The sequence below is a fragment of the Pelobates fuscus genome, chromosome 10, assembly GCF_036172605.1.
Source record: "Pelobates fuscus isolate aPelFus1 chromosome 10, aPelFus1.pri, whole genome shotgun sequence".
Taxonomy (NCBI): Eukaryota; Metazoa; Chordata; class Amphibia; order Anura; family Pelobatidae; genus Pelobates; species Pelobates fuscus.
In genome coordinates this window covers 11374138-11402133 of record NC_086326.1, presented here as the reverse complement: position 1 = coordinate 11402133, position 27996 = coordinate 11374138, and the positions used below count along the sequence as shown (strand labels likewise).

The following is a 27996-nucleotide window of genomic DNA, read 5'->3' as shown; positions in this document are numbered from 1 at the left end:
ATTGTCTTCTATGTATTTGATTGTATTGTTATCTCTTCACTCTTTTCTTTTTGACCAGACGGACGAGACAGGGTGCTTAGACATGGAGGTAACAACTGCCTCATACCAGCTTCGATCTTATGATTACCAGATGAAGTTTGTAGCTGAAGCAACCCTTGAGGAAGATGGGACCGGTAAGCATCATAAAACAAATCTTGTACCAGAACTGTCCAAGCAAACGTCCCTCCCCAAAACAATAAATCTGACATCATCTTCAGTTGTACTGATTTGTTTTACACTATTAAAGCAGAAACACAATTTGAATTTTGCCTTATTCAGAAGAGCAGCAGGTACAATTAAAATTAAATGCAGCTTTAAGTTTCTATGAATGAAAATTGATCTCAGCTATCTTCTCATCTTCACAATCATCTAGACGTGGAGATTCATTTCACTCCAAAGTGCAATCCATCTGAATTTGGGTCAACCGGCTGATCTTACGTATTCCGGAACTCCAAGCCAAAATGTAGCTAAATCACAAACAAATCAAGACACGCAATGGAATATCATGTTCATTTTTATTCATGATTCAGAATTCCGCTAGCGGTGGAGAAAAAAAAAAAAAGATTATTGGTGTGCAAAAACAGCTGGTTTATGGCTAGGCGACAGTCAGTAAATGTTGATATTTTTTTTTTTTCACAGATCAAGTGAAAAAAAAAGTAACCAATGAGGGAATAAGAAAGGGAACAGTAAAAAAAATGTGTGCTTATAAATGATATATTAAATAAACATATAATATATAATTATATAAATATAGTGAACCAAATGACAGGGAAATGCTCCTATCAGTGTACTGCAAATTATATAGATAATATTTATATGCAAATTCTGATTGACTATAAATATATACTGATTGATCGCACACTTTTGGTTCGTCTGAATCGCCATACGGCTGAAATTCGTCCATCCCAAAAACGTGTTTATTTTTGGATGAACATCTTGTTGATTGTTGACATGATTGACCTAAATATAGACATTAGAATGGATTTTCCTTTTCTCGATGAGTTCATCAGATTAAATGTTTTTTCATCTTACACAATGGGAGACAATAAGCAAAATAACACACCTGTACACTGCTGTCTGCTTGTTTAGGGATGCAAATTAATGCCACTGGCAGCAGCCGAATAACAGCTGTGATCGCGAAGGTGACCATTGAGGATGTAGAAATATCAGATTCCCATTACAAGCCTGGACTCAGATACAAGGGGAAGGTTAGTAGAAACACAATCTAGTTTTGCTTATCGGATTTCAACTTACTCAACATTTTTACATACAACAATTATTTATTGGGGAACAAAATAATTGAAGAAACAGTGAAGAAAGCTACACTCACTCTTAATTAAGCCATAAATTGGTATTAACAGTGATAAGGAGCTTGTTTCATTCTATAACAGCTTTACACATCTGGGTTCCATAACATGATATTTACACATCTGGGTTCGGTGGTTATACCACAATATTTTGATTAAAGTTCCTTGTGGTCCATTAGTTTGGATGTGGAACTTTGGCATACAATAGTTGAAATCTGTCATGTTTTCTGATTGATATTGAAGACGGTTTTAAACATTTCCAGGTTCTTGATTCTAAAACACTTTAGGGACATGAAAAAAACAGCGAAAACAATCATAAAAAAATCACCTATGTGTAAAAAAAAAAAAAAGGCACGAAGACCGTGTCTAATTTTACTTATTTGGAATGTGACCGCTAAAAATGTATATAGACAAAATCATTCCTCTGCCACAATAAGCGGTAAAGAAAAACACGCACAAATAATTGCTACTCCCTTGTCTGTGTCCCTCCAAGTCAATGGCGCTACCATCTGCTCTACCTCTAAGGCTTGCTGCCTACATGTTCTCTTCCACTCCAACCTCATCCCTCATGTCCAATCAATCGCCAAATCCTGCCACTTCAATCTCAAAAATATTGCATGCATTCGACCCTATTTAACCCCTGATATGGCAAAGATGCTTGTCCATGCTGCTGTCCTCTCTCACCTTCAGCACTGTAATCCACTTCTCAGTGGTTTTTACGTATTCCCAAATTGCCCCGTTATAGTCTATAATGAATGTGGTGGTGAGGCTCATCTTCCTGTCCTTCCACACCTCCCACGCCTCCCCCTTTGTCAGTTCCTCCATTGGCTTCCCGTAAGATATATGGCTCAATTTAAGATCCTGACACTTGCTTGCAAATCTCTGCACAATGCTGCTCCCACCTACTTATCCTCACTAATACACAAATATGTCTCGTCTAGAAACTACATGGCCCCGGTGGAAAAATTGTCCTGGGCTCTCCCCCCGCCCCACAATTTGTATAATATAACACATACAGATACATACACAGACACACATGCTAATACACAGACACACAGAATGACACACATTCAGATACACAGAATGACACTTCTACAGATACAAACACTGACACACATACAGATACACAGACACACACTGACACACATGTTGATACACAGACACACATACAGACAGATACACATATAGACACATGCAGATACACATACAGATTCAAACAGTGACACACTTAAAGATACTTAGGGACACACACTGACACACGTGCAGACAAACAGATACACATACAAACAGATACACATGTAGACACAGAACACACATGTGGATACACAGACACACATACAGACAGATACACATAAACACACACATGCAGATACACAGTCACACTTAATGACAAATATTCAGATACACAGAATGATATGCATACATATAAACTGTGACACACATACAGATACATGGGGGCACACAATGACACATGCAAACAGATACACATACAGACATGCAGATACACATACAGACACACATGCAGACAAAGAGATACACATACAGACACACACATGCAGACACACACAGATACAGACATTCACAGACACACACAGATACAGACATTCTCACACACACACACACACACACACACATACAGGCACGCAGATACAAACACTCACACACACATATACAGACACATATATATATATACAGACACACAGATACATACATTCACACACACATATAGACAGAAATTCACACATACACACAAATACACAGATACAGACATTCACACACATAAATTCACACACGCATACAGACATTCACACACACACACACACATACAGACATTCACACACACACATACAGACAGACAGTCTCACACACACACACACACACACACACATTCACATACACAGATACAGACATTCACACACACACACACACACACACATACATTCACAAACACACACAGGTACAGACATTCAAACACACACACACACACACACACACACAAACTGTTAACAATTTTAGTAACCCTTCTGTTTCCTACCTTTAGGTGCAGGAGGATGACTTCCCTGGGGTCCAGTGGCTACCTTTGGCTGATGGGAGTCTGAGCTCCCACTCAGACTCCCTCCTCTCCTCCCCAGTGATCTCCACCTGCACGACTCTCTTAGCTGGTGACGGTTTCCTCCCAACGGGCGCTCTGACATATTTACTGGGGCCCTGTCATGCTCTTAAAGCGTCCTAGTGCTGACCGGGCCCCAGGTAATTCATTGCCATCGGGTAGTCCCAAGAGCATGGGCCACCTGATGTGCCCATTCAATGCTGCCCCTGGCGATTGTTCCGCGCAGCTGGGAACGCACCACAATGCTTACTGACACCCCGGCCAAAGGGGTCGTCAGGGCGGCCGGCCCCCCTCAAATGACCCCTGCGACCGAGGTAGTTCCGCCACTAGCTCTGCCAGAGTCCTACTTCTAACCTCTGTTCGTACTCCTACCTCACCTTAAAGACTTCTCCACGGCTGCACCGTTTCTATGGAACGCTCTTCTCCTCTTTGTTAGACCCAATCTCCACTTCTTCAAAAGATCTTTAAAACCTTCCTTCTTTAGGAAAGCATATCAATTAAACTGTGAACAGCTTTCCCTTTCCGCACCCTGATTCCTCCCCTGAAACTGTCATCAAAGCAAAACACTAAGCCCTAATTAACACTATCCTAGCAACCAACCTTTCTACCCTACCCTTCCTTATCTTTTGTGTCACATTACCCCACTCCCTCTAGCATGTTAATTCATTGAGCAGGCCCCTCAATCCTTCTGTTACTGTGTCACTATACCCCACTCCCTCTAGCATGTAAGCTCACTGAGCAGGGCCCTCAATCCCTCTGTTACTGTGTCACTATACCCCACTCCCTCTAGCATGTAAACTCAATATGCAGGCCCTCAATTCCCCTGTTACTGGGTCACTATACCCCACTCCCTCTAGCATGTAAACTCACCGAGCAGGGCCCTAAATCCCTCTATTACTGTGTCACTATACCCCACTCCCTCTAGCATGTAAACTCACTGAGCAGGGCCTCAATCCCTCTGTTACTATACCCCACTCCCTCTAACATGTAAACTCACTGAGCAGGGCCTTAATCCCTCTGTTACTGTGTCACTATACCCCACTCCCTCTAGCATGTAAACTCACTGAGCAGGGCCTCAATCCCTCTGTTACTGTCACTATACCCCACTCCCTCTAACATGTAAACTCACTGAGCAGGGCCCTCAATCCCTCTGTTACTGTGTCACTATACCCCACTCCCTCTAACATGTAAACTCACTGAGCAGGGCCCTCAATCCCTATGTTACTCTGTCACTATACCCCACTCCCTCTAGCATGTAAACACACTGAGCAGGCCCTCAATCCCTCTGTTACTGTGTCACTATACCCAACTCCCTCTAACATGTAAACTCACTGAGCAGGCCCTCAATCCCTCTGTTACTGTGTCACTATACCCCACTCCCTCTAACATGTAAACTCACTGAGCAGGGCCCTCAATCCCTCTGTTACTGTGTCACTATACCCCACTCCCTCTAGCATGTAAATTCACTGAGCAGGGCCTCAATCCCTCTGTTACTGTCACTATACCCCACTCCCTCTAGCATGTAAACTCACTGAGCAGGGCCCTCAATCCATCTGTTACTGTCACTATACCCCACTCCCTCTAACATGTAAACTCACTGAGCAGGCCATCAATCCCTCTGTCACTGTGTCACTATACCCCACTCCCTCTAACATGTAAACTCACTGAGCAGGGCCTCAATCCCTCTGTTACTGTGTCACTATACCCCACTCCCTCTAGCATGTAAACTCACTGAGCAGGGCCTCAATCCCTCTGTTACTGTGTCACTATACCCCACTCCCTCTAACATGTAAACTCACTGAGCAGGCTCTCAATCCCTCTGTTACTGTGTCACTATAGCCCACTCCCTCTAGCATGTAAACTCATTGAGCAGGGCCTCAATCCCTCTGTTACTGTGTCACTATACCCCACTCCCTCTAACATGTAAACTCACTGAGCAGGCTCTCAATCCCTCTGTTACTGTGTCACTATAGCCCACTCCCTCTAGCATGTAAACTCATTGAGCAGGCCCTCAATCCCTCTGTTACTGTCACTATACCCCACTCCCTCTAACATGTAAACTCACTGAGCAGGGCCCTCAATCCCTCTGTTACTGTGTCACTATACCCCACTCCCTCTAGCATGTAAACACAATGAGCAGGCCCTCAATCCCTCTGTTACTGTCACTATACCCCACTCCCTCTAACATGTAAACACACTGAGCAGGCCCTCAATCCCTCTGTTACTGTCACTATACCCCACTCCCTCTAGCATGTAAACACACTGAGCAGGCCCTCAATCCCTCTGTTACTGTGTCACTATACCCCACTCCCTCTAACATGTAAACTCACTGAGCAGGGCCCTCAACCCCTCTGTTACTGTGTCACTATACCCAACTCCCTCTAACATGTAAACTCACTGAGCATGGCCTCAATCCCTCTGTTACTGTGTCACTATACCCCACTCCCTCTAGCATGTAAACACACTGAGCAGGCCCTCAATCCCTCTGTTACTGTGTCACTATACCCCACTCCCTCTAACATGTAAACTCACTGAGCAGGGCCCTCAACCCCTCTGTTACTGTGTCACTATACCTAACTCCCTCTAACATGTAAACTCACTGAGCAGGGCCTCAATCCCTCTGTTACTGTGTCACTATACCCCACTCCCTCTAACATGTAAACTCACTGAGCAGGCTCTCAATCCCTCTGTTACTGTGTCACTATAGCCCACTCCCTCTAGCATGTAAACTCATTGAGCAGGGCCTCAATCCCTCTGTTACTGTGTCACTATACCCCACTCCCTCTAACATGTAAACTCACTGAGCAGGCTCTCAATCCCTCTGTTACTGTGTCACTATAGCCCACTCCCTCTAGCATGTAAACTCATTGAGCAGGGCCCTCAATCCCTCTGTTACTGTGTCACTATACCCCACTCCCTCTAACATGTAAACTCACTGAGCAGGGCCCTCAATCCCTCTGTTACTGTGTCACTATACCCCACTCCCTCTAGCATGTAAACTCACTGAGCAGGGCCCTCAATCCATCTGTTACTGTCACTATACCCCACTCCCTCTAACATGTAAACTCACTGAGCAGGGCCCTCAACCCCTCTGTTACTGTGTCACTATACCCCACTCCCTCTAACATGTAAACTCACTGAGCAGGCCCTCAATCCCTCTGTTACTGTGTCACTATACCCCACTCCGTCTAGCATGTAAACTCATTGAGCAGGGCCCTCAATCCCTCTGGTACTGTGTCACTATACCCCACTCCCTCTAGCATGTAAACTCACTGAGCAGGCTGTCAGTCCTTCTGTTCCTGTGTGTCCAACTCGTCTGGTAACAAATACGTGTCTGTTAGTCCACCCATTGTAGAGCGATACAGAACTTGTTGGCACTTTATAAATAATAATATCCAGTGAGGACGTAGTGTATCAAAGGAACAAATTATGATACCTGTTTAATCTGAAATCATTCAAAATACTCAGATAGTTCTAATCTGAAGATATTTTGTGCGTCTATGAAATATGCTAGTAACTCACCACTTGGGGGATTACAAGTGTATGGCCTGTACCCCCTTGATGACAGTCCTGTGGTCTCTCACTTATCTGTCTCTCCAGATGAAATTAGAAGGTGCAGACGGAACCCCCATGAAATCTCAAACTCTGTACCTCACAGAGGAATACAACAGGGAGAAAAAAGAACGGACGTACATAACAGACGAAAATGGGCAGGTGACCTTTACCTTAGATACCAAGCCTTGGAAAAGTCAATCTGTCTATCTAACGGTGAGTGGGAATGTCACATGATGACAACAGGTTACAAGCAAACACTGAGAGATAGACTTAATGAAGGAACTGAAAGAAACACTGTTAAATTACGATATGATGGGGGATAGTAAATGTTAGTGAGTAACCCAGAACATAACGCTTTCATTATTATTGCCATACTTTTAGAAGGCAACATATGTATTGCGGTAATATTGGCATTAACCGCAAGTGTCAGCTCTTTAAACCCATTAAGTAAGGGAATGATTATTCCTGCAGGGAAATTTGAACAAACTGAGTTAAAAAAAAAAAAAAATTAAATTAAAATGGCAAAGCAGATTCAATAATAGACAACTTAAAAATGAAAATAACTGGCAAACTGCCCTATTTTTAGAGTGCCTTTAATAAAATCATTGTACAAAATATTTTTGTGGAATATTTTGCTATCATCTTAAGTCATAGGATGAGCCTGCAGTTAGCGAGGCACAAGACTGGGATAAAAAGATGTATTTACTGGGCTTAATAAAATATCCATGGGGGTGGGTGCTGGGAAAACACTAGGTTCCACAAATGTATTATTATTAATATTATCAGCTCTCAATCTCATGGGTGAGGGCTAAAGGGGACACTAGCATGTCTCCCCATTATTTTATTTTAAGCCCCGCCCGATGCCCATAATAGCCGCCCAAGTTTTAATTACAGTGAGCAGCCACTAACTGCTCACTGTTTAGTGGACATGAATTAGACCTCTCTTATACTAATGTGGAGGGTTATATGGATATAATAATTATTATTATTATTATATTATTTATAATATCAATATTAACTCTGCATATTATATATTTTTTTTTTCTCACAAACATATCACTTGTTGATTAACACAATACTATGAATAGCAAGAGATTATGTGTACGTTTTTATATGGAAATATATCATTCTTGATACACACTGATGGACGTTTGATCTCTGTATTTTATTTGTTTTTGAGCACTTGTTATTTTTGTAGGCCTCATACATGAAGAAAAAAACAGAAATAATCTACGGAGAGCTTAACCCTGTCTATATAGATGCACATATCACCCTGCAGCCCTTCAGCACCTTAACCAACAGTTTCCTAAAAATCCAACCTGCGGACTTGCCCTTGACTTGCCACCAGGAGCACCAAATAGAAATAGATTACCTCATCCGGGGCAGTGAGTTGATGGGTAATGTGAAGACCTTGGAGGTGGTATATGTGGTAAAATTACTCTATTGTACAATTATTCTTTTTAAATAGTTTATATTGAATTTAAATATAATGTATAGGGAAAAAACAACAATGGGATGGGGAGCAAACAAGAAAAAGGGGAAAATGGGGAAACAAATTCCACCTCAATTATATATATATATGGGATCACAAGACATTTCAAACAAATATGAAGTATGACATGAAACATAAAGAATGTGATCATTATAAGAACATTCCATGTAATGTGTTGTTTTATTTTATGTGCCATTTGGCAGGAATATTATTCAGTGGAGTTTGTATTTTTACAATTTTTGGAGGTTAGATTTAGAATTAAGAATGTTTTTAGGGTTAAAGTTAAGCTTAGAGTATGAGATATGTTTTAGAATTTAAAAGACATTTTAGGATTAGAGTTAAAGTTATTTTAAGATATTTGCTTAAGGATTAGGGCGTTGTTTCTTAGCCTATCACCAGCCTCTTGGAGGTAGAAGACTATCACCAAGAGGATGATGCTCTTGATTCAGATGTCTTCAGATGGAGACTGATGACTATGGAGTTAAACATGTGCCAAACAGTTTAAACCCTGTTAGTAAAAAGGTGCCCGGACACCCCTGCCCCCCATAACAACTTCAATTTCGTTGAGATGCTATGTGGGTAAACTGGATGGTAGGAGATGTGTTTTAGTGTTAGGGTAAGTTTTACAATCAGAAAATCAGATCAATAATCTGTTCATATGAGTCACTCTCTAGACTCCAATTAAAGTTAGAGGATCACCCCTATTTTAGTTAAAGCAAAGAAAGAGAAATAATCATGCAAGCTGCCCTATGGTTTGCCTAAAACCAGTCTCATCTGCCCCCCAATCATCCCCAATAAGCTTGTATTTAGCAAAACTCACACTGGTTGTTAGATCATTAGGCTTCTGATCAAGTATTAGAAGGCGCCATCCCATATCTAGGACATTAGGGTTTTGACCAATAATCAGCCCCCATGCTTTAGATAGACATTAAGCAGGTTTAAATGGACAGAAAAAAATTCTAGCGCCTGCGCAATGGCTGCTCGGACTTGCCAAACAAGAGTCTCTTCCTTGTAGGGATGTAGGGAAGCAGTGGCTTCGGTAATGTCCTCAAATCCAATTGAGTACAGGGTGATATGAAATGATAAGATGACAATAAAATGGAATGTAGTGCAGTATTTTCATTGCTGGTGATATTAGATGAAAAGAGAAATACACTAAAATCAGCTCCAGATGCATTCGCTTGGACGGTGTGATCCCCGTCTATGGATATGTTGGCATAGGTCCTGGTCCTCAATTAGGAGATATCCTCAGGCCCGTCAGTGGTGAGCATTACAAGTTGCTGGGGATGTTTTCTTTCAGTGCGTTGTATTTTAGCAGCACTTAGCTGGTTTACCAATTGTCTGTTCCCATTTTTATTTTCCTAATTCCATTTATATTTAAAATTCTCTTAAAAAAGTAGTTCCTTATACTTTAACTATCAGGAGGGAGTTACTCTGAAATGAGACTATTACTTCATTCTTTGGTTTTCAGCTTTCCTTTTTAACCCCTTAAGGACACATGACATGTGTGACATGTCATGATTCCCTTTTATTCCGGAAGCTTGGTCCTTAAGGGGTTAAACTTCTAAGTGCAACCTAGCCTGCCATCTAGTGGTGATTTTTGAGACATTACTAGAGTTTTTAGGAAAAAATAATTTATGTTTGCCTCTGTAGAGATTACAGATTTATTTCAAAGTGAGCTATTCACTCTATAGTATCGTGGATTTTGTGGGTGTAAATTGTGTGAGCATCTGTTTCCCCTTCTTAGCTTTAGGCTTTATGGTTAGGATTATTCACTGATTGGAAGTGAAGAACGACTCTCTACTTTGTGCCACTCATATTGTACAAAGTATTGTCTTAATGCAAGGTGTATTGAAGTTGAAAAATGTAGAATTAATACATCCTAGCTCTACAATCAGGGTGTTCTTACTTGGGACAGAGAGCATATAATATTATAAGTATCTCCTAGCCCATTTAAGTTCAATGACAGGTAAAATGTATGCAAAACAAGCAATGTGTTTTTCATCATGTTGAAGACGTGGTCTTAGTACCAGCAAGGAAAAAAAATATTCTCAACTCTTCCAAACTCTCTTTAGATAACTCTGTTCATACAGGAGCCAGAACACTGCCCAGACACACCAAGATTGTTTAGGGTTTGTTGTTATAACAGGGGTGCAGTGCTCTCTGTATCTTGGGGACCCTAGAATGGAAATCTGACAATATACATGTTTAGCAGTACCTCTGATTCCACTCAAACACTTATCTAATTAAACAAATATATGTGTACTCTCCATTTATGTATTTTATTAATGCAGTAAGCCACCATTTTTGGTTTTAATGCAATCCATGTCCTTGATTTAATTTGTTTGAATCAGCATCAGTTTCCAAAATGTTAGAAAAAAACCTTCCAAATGATATATCTACAAAACTCACTATTAAAGCCTGTGGGACATTTTGTAGATACATTTTTTCTTATAAGAGATAGGAATCATTTCTGATGCTGATTCAAACAATTAAATTGAGGTCTATGTTGGAAATATAAGTTAAAGTAATTGTTTTTCTTTTTTTTAAGGTGGTTGCAAAAGGGAACATTGTTTTAAATGGGCAGATGTCAATAAATGTCAATAGGAACTCAGGTAATAAAACATGAGAGATACGTCGTAACCATAGTCTGTAGAAGAAAATCATATATCAAAGAGCCGAGTGTGATGAATACTGCAGTCTGTCTCTTGGTCGGATCATGCTAATGTCTCTGTGTCAATGAGATTTCATGTTTCACTTACCCTTGGATCTAGAAGCCTAATGTGTCTATATTAAATAATTTAGATTTGGTAAAGGAGATTAGTTTATACTTAACTCTAACTCCCTTCCCAAAAAAGCCCCTCTACTCTTTAACCTGTGTGCAAGGTGGTTTTATGTTTATTCAGGGGGGGTTTCCTTAGAACAAATAAAGAAAATTAGCTAAATTTGCTTTGCAACAAACAGCCCTCTGCAGACCTATACACATCCTTCCCAGAGTACCCTCTGACACCCCCTGGCTAGCAATGTATCTTTCAAAGATGTACTTCTGCTGGATTCTTTTAAATTCCTCACTTAGACATAGAGGAGACTTAATGAATATGCTGATAAGAGATTCACTGCTAGCGTGGAAGACATCATTTACTTAGATGCCAACTAGCCCTTTACAAACAAAGAAGGCTTTTACAGATTATTTAACTCATCATTTCTCCTCTCCCATGTAGCACACATATGATGTCAATATATTATTTTTTGCGGACATCGTTTGCCCACTTTAACGCCAAAGTCATACCGTTACTTGAGGCTACAATTTCAGGGAATAAATCAAACTGGTTTGAAAGATTTGGCCACAGAAGATATCGAACTCCAACAACTATTTTAAAGCACTCAGAGACTGTTTCATCCTTCATTTCATGTCACATTTCCTGCATCGTGGAATGGGGTGCAAAAGGTTCTACCTCTCATAAAGGCAATATGATTGACAGAAAAATAGACATTTGTAATTTGTTTAATTCTGAAACTGATTTTTTCTCAATTTGGGAAAAAATTCTGAATTCTTTACAAACCGAAATGAACCCAAAAATTGTATATATTTGGAACTAAACAAAATCAATTATTTTGGATCCATTCGTTTTCATAAGGTTATCTTATTAGGGACTTATCTACTAAACAAAGGAAACAGTAACATTTTAAAGGGCTTAATCTTACAATATTGCTAAAGTGACATCCTTAATGATGTCAAAGTAAATTTTAACTTTAAAGGGACACTAAAGTCACCAGAACAACTACAGCTTATTGCATTTGTTAATGAGTACAATAATTTCCTCCAGGCTTTTTACTGTAAACAATGTTTTTTAGAGAAAAGGCAGTGTTTACCTTACAGCCAAGGGATATCTCCACAGGCCACTCCTCAGATGGCTACTAGAGGTGCTTCCTGGGGCAGTGCTGCACAATGTGACTAACATTCAGTGTCTTCACACTGCATGGAGACTCTGAACTTTCCCCATAGAGAATCATTGATTCAGTGCATCTCAATGAGGAGATGCTGATTGGCCAGGCTTGTGGTGGCTCTGGCCCTGATCTGCCTTCTTGACAGTGTCAGCCAATCCAATGCTTTCCCTATTGGAAAGCATTTTGATTGGCTGAGATCATCACTTCTGATGATGTCAGACAAGCAGGCAGATCAAGGGCAGAGTTAGCAGCTGCAGACTTGAATTAAAGTATGGTTTTACTATATTTTGGGGAGCAAGCGGGGCTAGATGTTGGTTATAACACTATAGGGTCAGGAATACGTTTTTGTGTTCCTGACCCTATAATGTTCCTTTAAGGCCAAAATAGCTGAATTGGAAAAGTTTGGCTACTTTGAATTCTCACTTTAGTTAATACCCCTCGTAATATTGCTCTTTCAGTTGTTTAGTAATAGCTCCCTAATTGGGTATCTGGGATTGCCATAAATAAGGGTACCAGATTATAGGCTTATCTACTAATCAGCTGAAAAAGCAAAATAATGAAAAGGGATTTAATTCTGGTCTTTCAGCTGTTTAGTGGATAGCTCTCTAATTTGCTACACTTATGTGAGATTACGATTTTTAAGGATAACAATTAGAGATTTATATCCTAAACCCAACTTCTCCCTAATTTGATAAACTTATGCGTGATTGCCATTTTTATGGATAAATGAGTGTGCTGTTTACTAAATGGCTTCCTTATTTAGTATAAATTAAATATGACAATCCCACACAGGGATCTATTTAATAAACAGCTGAAACACAAAATTAAGAAAAAAAATCCCTTTTATTTGTTATCTTACAGCTGTGTTTAGTAGATAGCTCCCTTATTTTGTACTCAATTTTTGAGAATACCAAATTAGGAAACTATATGTTATTTACAAATTTCATTTAGTCCCAAATGGTCAATTTTCGAAATGCGGAAGAACCAAGAATTGAAAATTAACAAAACATAATAAAAAGATCCCAGGACATGTTTTAACAACACGTTTTTATTATAATCAAATGAAAATCACAAGACAATGACAGGGTTACCCTTGTTTTGTCTTTTCTTCCTTTTTTTTTTGTTTATTTTCACTTTCATTGTAGAAATGATCAGCCTATGTCACCTTTTATATCTCATGTAACTTGTAGTGTGTAGATTAAATTATTTTTCTTGATGTTTCTGATTTTAAGTAAAGTGTAAATGAAAATGACACCTATTATTTCTATTATAACCCAGAGGTTGAAGGCACTTTCTGCATGTATTGTTTAAAGCAGGAGTACACAAACGCTAAATCCCCAGATGTTGTAGAACTACAATTCCCATGATGCTTTGCATGTCTATAGAATGACAAAGCTTAATGAAAGCTGTAGTTTTAAAATATCTGGAGAACTATATTTTGGGCGCCACTGGTTTAAAGTATTTCTCAATACTGACACTCGGAACATTTTATTAACCCTCTTTTATTCAATTTTATTTTTTTCATATGTCAACATTTTTATTTAATAGTTTTCATTACAAATTACACAAATTACTAAATCTAAACAGAATCAGACTAACAATCTTTCATCCCTCCATAACTTCTATCTTTTTAAATACTTTTCTTCATTGGAATTAATATATGTCATATACCATATAAGCCATTTGTCATATACCATATAAGCCATTTGTCATATACCATATAAGTCATTTGTCATATACCATATAAGCCATTTGTCATATACCATATAAGCCATTTGTCATATACCATATAAGTCATTTGTCATTTACCATATAAGTCATTTGTCATATACCATATAAGTCATTTGTCATATACCATATAAGTCATTTGTCATTTACCATATAAGTAATTTGAATCTTTCCACGTACAGTTGTAACAGGGACTTTACAGCTGCCCCTCATGGTCACTGCTGACATTGCACCGCTGATGTACATGTTGGTTTATACGATGCTGAACAATGGTCAGATGTCAGCTGATACCGAACGGTTCCAAGTCGAAAAGTGCTTTAACAACAAAGTGAGAAAATCTCTGTTTAAAGAAAAAAAATTAATTGGGGGCAAACCCAGAACATGCATTTCTCATCCGTGGTGCTGCCATTGACACCAACATTTATACAATATATAGATTAATGAACAGTAAACACAAAAATACAGTTTAATAATTTTTATTTGATACAGAACAGATATATGATATGCATTGTAAGTATATACACCAAAACACTATCACTTTAATTGTTTGGTTTTGATACTGTATTTATTTAAATACTTTTTCATAATTGTGTTTTTTTATCACGTTAATTTTGCATTATAGATGTTCATAATGCTCTTATAACAGATTAATTAAATATTCTTTAGTTAATTTAGCACTATTTAATTTATCTCCCGCATTAACATGAGTATAGGACCCAACGATATTGGGGTACTGTGAAGTAGTGGTGGGCTTCACACGATATGGCCATATGGTGCAACTGAATCCCCATATTTGTGATTTTAAGTTGCCTTGTAAAATGTAAAACTGTATTTTTAGGTTTCCTTAATCTGTATTTTGTTTATACTTGTTTGTCTCTGAATGTCCATATACTTGTCTTTCTGCTTTCTGTCTGTCTCTCTGTCTGTCCATCTCTGTTTGTCTGGCCCAGTGTATCTAGTGTCTCTGTATAATGTATGTTCCAGTTTATCGGGAGTCTTCGTATAATTCATGGTCCAGAGCCTTCTGAATCTCTGTATAATGTGTGGTCCAATATGTGCCGTGTCTCTGTTTAATACCTGGACTAGTAATTCTCTGACTACATCCCTAGGTGACCCTGCAATTCTCAGACGATGAGGTTACCCCTGGTTCAACTGTCTCCATGCACCTCACAGCAGCTCCTGGATCTCTCTGTTCCATCAAAGCAGTTGACAAAGGTGTTTACTTATTGAATCCCAAAGCTGAGATTTCTACAGACACGGTGAGTCCAATTTACTTTACAGATTGTATTATTTTTAATAAGGTTTAGTTAGTATTTATTGAACACTATTATCCAGATTGATAGCTATGGGACGACCATGAAATGCGGATTTTATTTACAAATCAAGTGAAAAGTTACGAATTGAGGAGGAAAAAAGGAGGAAAAAAACTACTATATTTATATCTTTAATACATTTATAAAATGAATAAAATATATAATTAAAAGGGACACTTCAGGCACCCAGACCACTTCTGCCTATTGGAGTGGTCTGGGTGCCAACTCCCACTACCCTTAACCCTGCAACTGTAAATATTGCAGTTTTCATAAACTGCAATAATTACATTGCACGGTTAACTCCTCCTCTAGTGGCTGTCTACTAGACAGCCACTAGAGGGCACTTTCTGGTTTATAGTCGCTGGACGTTGTCACGCTATGTGAGGACCTCCAGCGTCACTAAAATCCCCATAGGAAAGCATTGAAAGCATTTTCAATGCTTTCCTATGGAGAAGTCTAATGCGCGTGCGCGGCTCCCCTGCCGGCGGCCGCGAATGCGCAATCGGTCTCCCCCGCCGGATGACGTCTGCGGGGGAGGAGCGTGGGCGGACCCTAAACCAGCACCGAGGGACATTGGCGCTGGTCTCAGGTAAGTCACTGAAGGAGTTCTAACATTGGATGGGGGTGGGAGGGAGAGGGGACCTGCAGTGCCAGGAAAACTATTTGTTTTGTTGGCATCTGACGCCAGCATGTGTACAGCATGGTAGCTTCAGACAGCCAACAGTGGTACACCCCTCTCAGTCTGTCCTTCTTAACCTCCGTTCCCCTTCGGTGAAAGGAAGCAACATCAGTTGTTGAGGATGAGCCCGCAGGGAGAACTTGGCCTTGGCTCTGTAAAAAAAAAAAGGTAAATATTCTATTTCTGTTTTACATTTGGGGGTTTAACCACCACAGCAAGAGTAACAAGCTGTATATTCAATACAGCGTAAGGTTCTTAGTGACTAGATTGTGATGATGGCAAACTAACATTTGTTCTTTAATGGAGAGAATCTTAAAACTCATCCTTGTTTTAATCCTGCAATGCAGTACAAGGTTTACGAAGACAGGATGTAAGCAAACTATTTTTAGTTGTGCTTAAAGGGGCACTCTAGCCACCATAACTACTAGATGACAATATAGTGGCTGAGGACACTGTTGTTCCAATTTTAAGATGTTTGACCAAAACCTGGGGTCCTCAGCTTGGCTAAAGCTAATGGTGAAGTGCCCCATCACCCGCAATTAATAAGATAGCACATGGTCCTATATTTTCTCATTGACTATAGAACGAATATCCTGAGATCCAAGTCTAAGATATCGGACTATAAAACTGGGAAGGGGTAACGCTGTGTTCTCTGGAGTGTGTGCTCTAAGACCTAAAATAATATTCACATTTTATTTCATCTGCCAGCTGTACAATTTATTAGATTTGAGAAGTCGTTATGGGTATCCATACAGGGTTCAGGAGCAAGACTTCACCTGCTGGAAAGGCCCCTCTCGATACAATAAACGTTCACTTGAAACCTTTCACCGCAAAAAACGATTCGTTTCATTTTCTCCTGAACCCAGCGCACCTGATGCATTCTCTCTCATCAAGGTAAATTTTCTAAGAGTAGGCACTGTTAACTTTAAACTTACAGAAATAATGATACAAACCAACAATCAGTAATGTCCTCTCACTTCAAACCTGCATGCAATATTCTCATTTTTTGAAAGTTTTTGTAACAAAATTAATTCATGAAGTAAAATACAACGTGAAACAAAGAAGTGCATCATTTCTAAACTTGATTTTATCTCGTTATCTCAATTTACTACAAGACTTTCTTGCAATGAAATTTTAAAAATAGAGAGAGCCCGAAACAACTCTCAAGGCTTCACTTAATTATTTTAATTAATATGCATTATATTTTACTTTAGTGAGATAATGAGATGGTTTCACATGATTCAAACAATGTTCTTTTCCTTGCTGCTTAAGCACGTTTATTATGGTTTGTTTGTTAATTAGTGAGTGTACCCCAAAAGAACTTTGTAACGGATCCACTATACTCCGGCTGAGTATATCCATTAGTAGTCTCCCGAATCCCAAGTGCTGCATTGATTATAGCTCTCCTGTTTCCAGCAGAGTAGTGGTTAGAGCTCTTCAATCCCCCAAACGTGAGCCTAGACTTCATGAAGGGGTAAAACGAATGTGTTTAATTTAGGCTCAATGGCCTGTTTTTATACAATAGAGGGACACAGTAAACACTCCCCTGACACTCCCACACAAACAGGATAATCACTCTACTGGACCTGAGATGGGACCAGCCTGAGAGATAATTGAGTAAGGAACTATACTAAACTCAATTATCTCCAGGCACAGAAAACACACATTTTAACAACTACCCCCAAAACACATGTAAACGCCACATCCCCTGATAGCCCCAATCTAGGGGACCAAATCACCCAGATCGGTTCAGGGTTTCAAGATTTCCATGGAAGTCATAATTTGACCGACCGCACACGAAGCTCCTGCCCAAAACAGTTCCAGAGAATTAGGGCTTGTGGTTGGTCTAGTTCAGTAGTTTAGAAACCAAACAAACTATCAAACATAGTCAACAGTCTTACCCTGGAGCTTGTTCCCCTCATCCAGACAAATGATTTCACCGAACAGTGCCCTTCTAAGTTGTACAGAACCGAACGCAGGCGATGATGTGTTCGGGAGTTTACGTGTCTGATTTCACTTCCAGGAACTTAACGACCAAGCATCACTGCCTGCATTCATGCGAACAAGATGGCCGCCACTTCGTGGTCGTTCATGCGCACAGCGGTCACCCAAACAGACAATTAGAACACTGCATTTAGAATCATTACTAAGTGTTAATAGGGTTTAACAAGCTCCCGGGTGGTCTCTGGTTCATGCGGCTGTTCGGTTCCCGAACCACATAACCCCAATTGCATGAACAGAGCTATTTAAAAGTATATTAGCCAAGGTCTATTGCAGGGGCCATAGTCCTGAGGCAAGAGGCTGGCCAGCAGGCCCCTCCAAGAACCCGTGGCGAGGTTCAGTTCGTCACAAACTTCAAATAGTTTAATGTAACTAGGCACCAGAACTCTTACACAATCATTCACTAAAGTGATAATTCAAAGTAAATTCAAAGTTAATTTTAAATTTAAGACCAAAGAGCTGAATTGGAAAAATTCTCCAAGTCAGCTATGCTTTTAGTTCAGATACTGTTGCCTTAAATTTTAAATTAATTTTGAATCCACATTGAATTCTCATTTTAGTAAATAACCCTGTTATTGTTTGCCAGTCAAGGTAGACTTTTTTTTTTATTTAACCAAAAGACCTGCTCGCTCCAAAGTTCAACACTTCAGGAAATTGCAGAAGATACAATATCAGGCTAATTTACTAATGCATTTGGGCATCTTTAATATGAAAGTGCTGTGTGGTAGTACATCTGGTATTAGCGCTGGTGCAGCTATATTTCATCCTTTCTTTTTCAGAGACTGGGGATAAAAATTCTTTCAAATGGCATTATAAGGAATCCAGCTCAATGTCTTCATTCGCCCTTTAAGGCCAGTCAGTTTGGATACGACAGCTTTGGTAAATATAATGTCTCTGAGCTGGTTCCCACAATAGCTAATTTAGTTTAAGTGTTTTAACGCTCTCATACTTTGCTTGTTATCTTACTAGGAATGTTTTTTTGTCTATTAATTTGTTATTCACATAAGGAGGAGAGGATTGCTCACATTTTACATAGTAATTACATAGTAATATTTGTAGAAAAAAAAGATTAACGTTGGTGAAGTTCAACATTTCATATATCTCAGTTTCTGCAGTTGATGCAAAAGGATTGGAGAAAAAAAACTAATTTAAAGGGATTAACAGTCGTACAATGATATGAGAAAAAAACACATTGACTCGAAATTGGCAATTCAATATTCCTTGGCTGAACAAGCTAACAACCACCCATAATTTAAAATATACTAGTTTTTCACTAAAAAAACTTCCAGACATTAACACAATTTCTAGAATCTGATAAAACCACCTCTTCAGACAGAGAATTCCTGATTTTATTATTTATTGAACTTCCTGTCCAGAACACTTTTTATGACAGCGTAAATTCGACGATTCATCGTTGGGATGAATTGTAGAATTAGCTGGTAATATTTTATCTTTTTTTGTCTACCTGTCCGTTTGCTCTGAGTATGTTGTGGAAAAGTTACCATTAGGAGAGAATGAGAGAATAGTATTAGTCAGATCTAGCTATTAACACACAGATGTACTGAATTTACTAAAATCTTATATTATGTCTGCACCAATATGTTAGGATCACTATGTACCGAGTTTATATTATTATAGGCTGAACCTGTTTTTTTCGTCTCATTTTTTTTAATCCCTTCCAGCTCATACCATCTTAGAAGAGGAACCTTCACGGATGGTAGAGAGACCTAGGGATACGGCTTACGGAAAAGATATGTTTACTGATATAAAACAGACAATTCGTCAAAATTTACAGAAAACATGGATATGGGAATTGGTACCTGTTGGGTAAGTAACATCAGAGTTATTACTGCTAATTTCCCAATGACACTGTATCAACAGAGTGACAAACATCTCTTGTTTACAAAATGAGAACAAACCAGTGTCACATATACATCATTATACCCAGCTCAATTCATATATCTCCCATGACATCCAGTCTACATCACCTAGACACAATGGTACCCAGTCCATCTTATACCTACACAATAACCCCCAGCTGGCCCAACCAACGATACAAGAAACCCAGAGGCAGACAGACAAATTGTCAATGCTAGACAAAAGTGTCTGCTCTGCCATTAAGATTACTGTGAAAGAGTCTGTTTTAGCAACGATAACACAGTGCTAAAACATGTCTGCCTTACACTGTTCTAGTGTATTAATATAACTTGATCTTGAACATTAGAATTAAACAGACTTAAATCAGGTGTGCCCAAAAGGTAGATCCCAAGATGTATTAACAATACAGCTCCCATGATGCTTTGTCATGCTAAATGCATGCAAAGCATCATGGGAGCTTTAGTTCTACCCCATCTGGTGATCTTCCTTTTGGGTCCCCCTGATTTAATTCTCGTGCCATAAGATGATATATTTTGTTTCAGTATTATGTCTGTGCCATTTTATTATATAGTTATATATTATAGCCAATTTTCATCTCACAACATCCAGTCCATTCTAAAACCATGCAGCATGACAACCAGTTTGTCAGCTAGTCATCACCCCTCCAAATTACAGTAACACAACAATGTCCCACCTTGCAGCTGCACATGGAGCCCAAACTCTGCTAAAACTCAGAGATAAACGAACAGACCCAGGACGTGTTTCAAACACAGAATCAAAAGAAATCCTAAAACACACAAGTTACTAAAACTGATACAGTGTAAGACTGCATTAAACTGATTCACTAGTATTTCATTTTTTGTTGATATATTTCCCAATTACATTGGAATATTGTATAGTTTCCTAACTACACCAGGTAATTCCCAATCTTTTCTAATATAGTCTGGCCGTTTACAAATTTATAATATGGATTGGATAAGTACAAGAATTTTACTGTTAAAACCAAAGCAAAAAGTTAGCTGCGCTTTTATTTAGTTTCTCCAGTGAGAGACTTTAGCCCACCTGCCCCGTCAAGGCAAACCTCTCAGGTGGGTCCTGTACTAACCTTTTATCTTGCTTCCTTGAGCTTCAGGCAGAGATATCTCTAATGAGACAGAAAGGGGTATTTTATTCACCCCTACATGTTTTCTAATCCCTTATAAGGAATACATGGGTGGGGCGGCAGCATTGTAACATAGTTGTGTGATACAAAATTGAATCAAGGGGGCGGGGCCGGGCCGCCGAGCGGCAGCAAGCCATGTCAGCTCTGGCTCTGGATTACCCAAAAACGCCTAAAAACGCTTGAAAACGTTACAAGAAACGCCACAACACTGCACCAAAACCCATCCGGAGAAGGGGCAAAAACAAGCCCTGAGCGGGGAGAGACACACTAAGCCACAGCCGCACGACCCGACCGAGCTGAGCCCATGGGACATACCCGCACAAGGAGACGGCAGGAGCCACGAGATTGGATGGCTGAGGGAGAGGAGGGGGTCCGGCCCCGTTTCCCCCCCCCCTCGGGCCGGCGGGGGTGATCCCGGCCCACGAGTCAACACTCCGGAGACTGGAGGCGGAGGACCTACACACTGGGGAGCCCTTTCCCACGTGGCGCCAAGATGGCTACTCTGCGCACACACTACTGGGAATCAGGCGGGGTCGCCCTGGCCTACCGGGGAGACAGATCCCACAGTTGGACCCCTCTGGGCAGCAGAAAGGTCGACGCGGAGCCGGCTCTAACCCCTGGATTTGGTGGTGGTTCAGGGAGGCCTGCCCCCAACTCTGAGAGCCCTGTGGAGCCGGGGCGAGCTGGACCCCCGGCGTACCGGTAGCCGGGGAGGCGAACACCGGCGACAAGTATGTGACCGGAGAAGGGGAAGGCACAACGGAGCTGGGGCTTCACCGGGGAACTGCAGGTGATGGGGAGGTGCAGGGGACGAGGGGCCCGAGGACTTTTCAGGGGTGGGAGTCTGCCGGGCTGCTGCTATCCTTGAGTGCCCACAGCACTGCTACTCTCCGGGCCGACCGGCCGGAGCAGACCTGGAGTGGAACAAAGGGGGGGTTGGTCACACCGGGGAGACGGGAGGGGCCCTGCACTGATTAACCAGCTAGACAAGCATATACACCCGGACGCAAGCCTGCAAGAGGCCACGGCAATGTTATACCGGGTGGGTCCATTGGCCCCGCGCTGGACAGTGCTTCACATCAGGCATTACATCGCCACCTCCAGTGGAGAGACTCTTAAACTAGTTCCATGGAACGATAACTGGTGAAACACCTTAATGACTGGGCAACAGGACACTACAATGTCATTCAGTTTTTACTTACTATGCCTATTCGATGCCAATTTGCCATTACCATGCTCAGAGGCGGCTCTAGACTTTATGAGGCCTTAGGCGAAATGCAAACATGAGGCCCCACTAACAAAAAAGGGTGGTGGAGGGTGATGGTGAGGCTGAGGGTGGTGGGGGGTGATAGTGAGGGTGGTGGGGGGGTGATGGTGAGGGTGGTGGGGGGGTGATGGTGAGGGTGGTGGGGGGGGTGATGGTGAGGGTGGTGGGGGGTGGGGGGTGATGGTGAGGCTGAGGGGGGTGGGGGGTGATGGTGAGGGTGGGGGGGAGGCTGAGGGTGGGGGGGGTGATGGTGAGGGTGGCGGGGTGAGGCTGAGGATGGTGGGGGTGTGGTGGGGGTGAGGCTGAGGGTGGTGGAGGGTGATGGTGAGGCTGAGGGTGGTGGGGGGTGATGGTGAGGGTGGGGGGTGAGGCTGAGGGTGGGGGGGTGAGGGTGGGGGTGGTGGGGGTGAGGCTGAGGGTGGTGGGGGTGATGGTGAGAGTGGGGTGAGGCGATGGTGAGGGTGGTGGGGGGTGATGGTGAGGGTGGTGGGGGTGAGGCTGAGGGTGGTGGGGGTGAGGCTGATGGAGGGTGATGGTGAGGCTGAGGGTTGTGGGGTTGATAGCGAGGCTGAGGGTGGGGGGTGATGGTGAGGGTGGGGGGTGATGGTGATGGTGAGGGTGGGGGGGGTTAGGCTGAGGGTGGTGGGGGGTGATGGTGATGGTGAGGGTGGGGGGGGTTAGGCTGAGGGTGGGGGGGTGGTGGGGGGTGATGGTGAGGGTGGTGGGGGTGAGGCTGAGGGTGGTGGGGGTGAGGCTGAGGATGGTGGAGGGTGATGGTGAGGCTGAGGGTGGTGGGGGGTGATGGTGAGGCTGAGGGTGGTGGGGGGTGATGGTGGGGCTGAGGGTGGTGGCGGGTGATGGTGGGTGGGGGGTGATGGTGAGGCTGAGGGTGGGGGGTGGTGGGGGGTGATGGTGAGGGTGGTGGGGGTGAGGCTGAGGGTGGTGGGGGTGAGGCTGAGGGTGGTGGAGGGTGATGGTGGGGGTGATGGTGAGGTTGAGGGTGGTGGGGGTGATGGTGAGGCTGAGGGTGGTGGGGGTGATGGTGGGGCTGAGGGTGGTGGGGGGTGATGGTGGGTGGGGGGTGATGGTGAGGCTGAGGGTGGTGGGGGTGATTGTGAGGGTGGGGGGGTGAGGCTGAGGGTGGTGGGGGTTGATGGTGAGGGTGGCGGGGTGAGGCTGAGGATGGTGGGAGGTGAGGCTGAGGGTGGTGGAGGGTGATGGTGAGGGTGGCGGGGTGAGGCTGAGGATGGTGGGAGGTGAGGCTGAGGGTGGTGGAGGGTGATGGTGAAGCTGAGGGTGGTGGGGGGTGATGGTGAGGGTGGGGGGGTGATGGTGAGGCTGAGGGGGGTGAGGCTGGGGGTGGTGATGGTGGTGGGGGGTTAGCCTGAGGGTGGTGGGGGGTGATGGTGAGGGTGGGGAGGGGTGATGGTGGGGGGTGATGAGGAGGGGTGATGGTGGAAGTGGTGGTGAGGCTGAGGGTGGTGGGGGGTGATGGGGAGGGAGAGCCTACCTTTCCCTGGTGGTCCAGTGGGCTCCCTGGTGGTCCGGTGGCCACTGCTTACGGTCTGCAGCTCCTCAGAGCTGCAGACCGTGTAATCTCGCGAGATTTCAGAGCGTTGCCGCGGTAACCCGCGGCAACGCTCTGATTGGCCAATTCTCGCGAGTCACATGGTCTGCAGCTCTGCACACTGCGGAGCTGCAGACCAGTGTCTGCGGTGGCTGGCCGGGCAGCCAGGAGGGGCCTCGCACCCGGCGGCATACCGGGCAAGCCGCCGGGCCCCCTCCTGGTGTCAGGTCCTCGGTCACTGCCCGAGGACCTGACACACTCTGCCCACAGGCGGTTTAGGCGGCCGCGAGGCCCCCGCCAGCGCGAGGCCTTAGGCGGCCGCCTAAACCGCCTAATTAGAGAGCCGCCTCTGACCATGCTAACTTAAAATGCTAAAGGAACCCAGTCTATGCTATACTGCCTCTAGGGGCCAAAGACCGACGCTGCCTATTGCCGCATACATAATAGCTGCCAGTTACATGATAAGCTGTAAAGTCGCATATCTCTGCATACTGGAAAACCAGATAGCTTCACTATACACGATGCCAGGCAATTCCCAATAATTAGAATGCGTTTGAAATGTTGATAGCACTAGCACTGCAGCTTATACACTGTCTGACTCGCAAATGTTCTTAACACTCTGCATTCGAAACATAGACAGAACAACTGTTTAGATACCTGCCGTTAATGGCCTTTACTATAATCGTATAAATATGTTTATCAATGTTGTTTTTTAACCAATATGCCTCCTTTATTATTGCATGCATGCATCATGGCTACTTAAGAGCCGTTACACGACAAACGACTAGCTCATACCATGGCCGTGAGGCACTGACATGATACAGGGTGTTAACTATGCTCCTGCTGTTAATGATGCAAAAATGATAAGAGATAATGCTTATACATTGTTCTGTTCATTGGCGCTGACTCTTAGTTTATCTGCCCTCGTTTACCCGCTTGTCTTACTACTGCCTACCTACATGCCTATGATGACTCATACGCCTCTGCGCAGGCAATTACATGATATTCAGACAAATATGTTTGCCCCATGTTAACTGAAACTTTAATAAGCACGCCTCTGCGTAGGCGACTACCCGCTTTAACCGTATTATACTTGAAACCCGCATTTATATTGTGATAACAATAAAAATATTTAAAACAAAATTGAATCAAGAAAGCAAAGTGAAAGGTTAGTGTAGGACCCACCTGAGAGGTTTGCCTTGACGGGGCAGGTGGGCTAAAGTCTCTCATGGCCATTGGAGAAACTAAATAATCTCCATTTGTTTAAATATACATAGGGATTTGGGAAGAGCGCAGGTAACTTTTTGTGTACTGCCGTCCAGGAGTGATGGGAGTTTAAGCACAGGACTTGTTTTTTTTGTATTTGTATACAATTATTTTAGCAGTCAGTCATTTTCCTTTTTTATGAGATTCCTTTCAGTTGTTGTATTCCCTGGATCTGATTCATAGGCATTGCCAGAAAATAGATTACCATTTATTTTATTATGTATCGTTTTTAAATTTTTCATTATTCAAATCTAAAGAACGGAGTCTGTGAATTACACTCAATAACACTCCATAACGATCATGCTTTGAGTAATCAGATTAATTGAAAAATATAATGTCTTTTTTTTACAATATCCTTTTCTAATGACTCAGACTCACCTTCTATATTACCTTCAGATCACAAATATTTCATGTATTTAATTCTATGCACAAAATTCCTCTAGTTGATAACCAGAACAAGTACAGAGTAATGTACAGTACACAGCTTAATATATAGTATTTAACTTAATGTATGGTATATAGCTTAATTCATAGTATACAGCTTAATGTACGGTATGCAGCTTAATGTACGGTATGCAGCTTAATGTACGGTATACAGCTTAATGTATAGTATACAGCGTAATGTACGGTATACAGCGTAATGTACGGTATACAGCGTAATGTACGGTATGCAGCTTTATGTACGGTATGCAGCTTTATGTACGGTATATAGCGTAATATACGGTATATAGAGTAATGTACGGTATACAGCTTAATATATAGTATTTAACTTAATGTATGGTATATAGCTTAATTCATAGTATACAGCTTAATGTACGGTATGCAGCTTAATGTACGGTATGCAGCTTAATGTACGGTATGCAGCTTAATGTATAGTATACAGCGTAATGTACGGTATACAGCGTAATGTACGGTATATAGCGTAATGTATAGTATACAGCGTAATGTACGGTATACAGCTTAATGTACAGTATACAGCTTAATGTAACGGTATACAGCTTAATGTATAGTATTTACGGTAACTTAATGTATGGTATATAGCTTAATTCATAGTATACAGCTTAATGTACGGTATGCAGCTTAATGTACGGTATATAGCGTAATGTACGGTATATAGCGTAATGTACGGTATATAGCGTAATGTACGGTATGCAGCTTTATGTACGGTATGCAGCTTTATGTACGGTATGCAGCTTTATGTACGGTATATAGCGTAATGTACGGTATACAGCTTAATGTACGGTATACAGCATAATGTACGGTATACAACTTAATGTACGGTATACAACTTAATGTACGGTGTATATAGCTTAATGTACGGTATATAGCTTGTGGCGAAACCAGCTTCGCCACTGTGAACTGGAGAGGCCTGGCTGCTAGCCTCCTGCCCTGCGACTACGGCCCATGGACATATTGCTCTATAAACACTATATTTGGGCATGTAATAATTTATATTGCTGCTACTGGCCCTTTAAAATCAGCGATGGACATATTGGGACTTTTGGGACTAGTGTCCCTTTAAGACTTTGTAACATATCACAGTAATACTGTCTTAAATATTATGTAGGTATTTATGTGTTCAGTTAAACTGGGGATATGTAGAAATGTGTGTTTTATGTGTTAAATGTATCAGTATGTAATTTTATGTCTTTTACTGTCTTTTTGCAACCATGTGGTTAATGGAGTCTGACTCTAGTCCTAGATAATTGGATTACTTCTCCAATTATCTCCAGGGCAGAAGGGAGGAAGCCGGGATGCATTGTGGGGGATGTTTTACTTCTGTTTGAGCCAGATTGTGCCATGCTGCAAGCCAGGGCCCAAAAGATACTTTTAGTAACTTTTAAACCCCTGTTCGGATTCATGCCATTTTTTAATATGTTGTTCCCCTGAATGGATTGATTGTGGATATGTATTTTTATGTGAATGTGATGTATGGTTTTAAAGTTATGAAAGTTGTGTAAAAGTATATTTTACTCTGTATGCATAATGGGATTATGTGTCACACTAAGGGGAGGGGATGTGTGGGAGGTAACATCTATGTCATTGGTTCTTTTATGCCTCCCCCTGGGTGTGGCCTGTATGTGTGAGTTGGAAATAAAAGCCAGACTGGGTGTCCCAGTCTAGAGTTCTTGCTTAACCCTCAAAGCGATGTGTCGTCTCGGTCTTTGGGGGAATGGGATTGTATGCTGACTGCCAAGAGTGTAAGCCGATGTCTGCTTTTCTTGTTCAGCTGTTCCAGTGTTCGTGTGGTTCCAGTCGGGAGAATGGTGTTTGCAGTAGCTGCCTGTGCATCTGGAAAGGGGGATATCGCCTAAACTGGGTTTTATCCTCTTGTAAGTGAAACGGTCCGTTACAATTGGTGGCAAGCGGCGGGATCGTTCCTACAACCAGAGGGACAGCTACAGACAACACCATTTCTGGATTACAAATTGAGGGCAACGCTAGTATCCGTACAGCGACCCTATCTACAAAGGAAATCAGGAAAATGGAAGGAGACAGAGTCGCAGCTGCTGCAGCACCTCCGAGGGAGGAGGAGGAATCCGAGTTTGCCAGGGAATATAGGAGCAGGATGGCTCTATTCTCACCAGCCCGAGCGGAGCGGATGGCAGACCGGGTCTACAACGATGTACAGGCGTACCTCATGCTGCGAACGATGCAGAGGAACCAACAAGCTGCGGGATTGT

The 27996-nt window shown here is 42.1% G+C and overlaps 1 protein-coding gene across 1 annotated transcript in view; it reads left to right on the top strand.

Moving 5' to 3' along the window:
* The window catches only part of LOC134575354 (alpha-2-macroglobulin-like protein 1), a 134167-nt gene that overhangs the window by 8779 nt on the left and 97392 nt on the right, over window positions 1-27996 (top strand). The window contains exons 9-18 of the mRNA XM_063434635.1: window positions 59-173; window positions 1129-1247; window positions 7057-7224; window positions 8210-8440; window positions 11055-11118; window positions 14362-14507; window positions 15289-15438; window positions 16880-17065; window positions 18952-19051; window positions 19855-19999. Coding sequence (XP_063290705.1) covers window positions 59-173; window positions 1129-1247; window positions 7057-7224; window positions 8210-8440; window positions 11055-11118; window positions 14362-14507; window positions 15289-15438; window positions 16880-17065; window positions 18952-19051; window positions 19855-19999 — 1424 coding nt within the window. The remainder of the gene's footprint in view (window positions 1-58; window positions 174-1128; window positions 1248-7056; window positions 7225-8209; window positions 8441-11054; window positions 11119-14361; window positions 14508-15288; window positions 15439-16879; window positions 17066-18951; window positions 19052-19854; window positions 20000-27996) is intronic.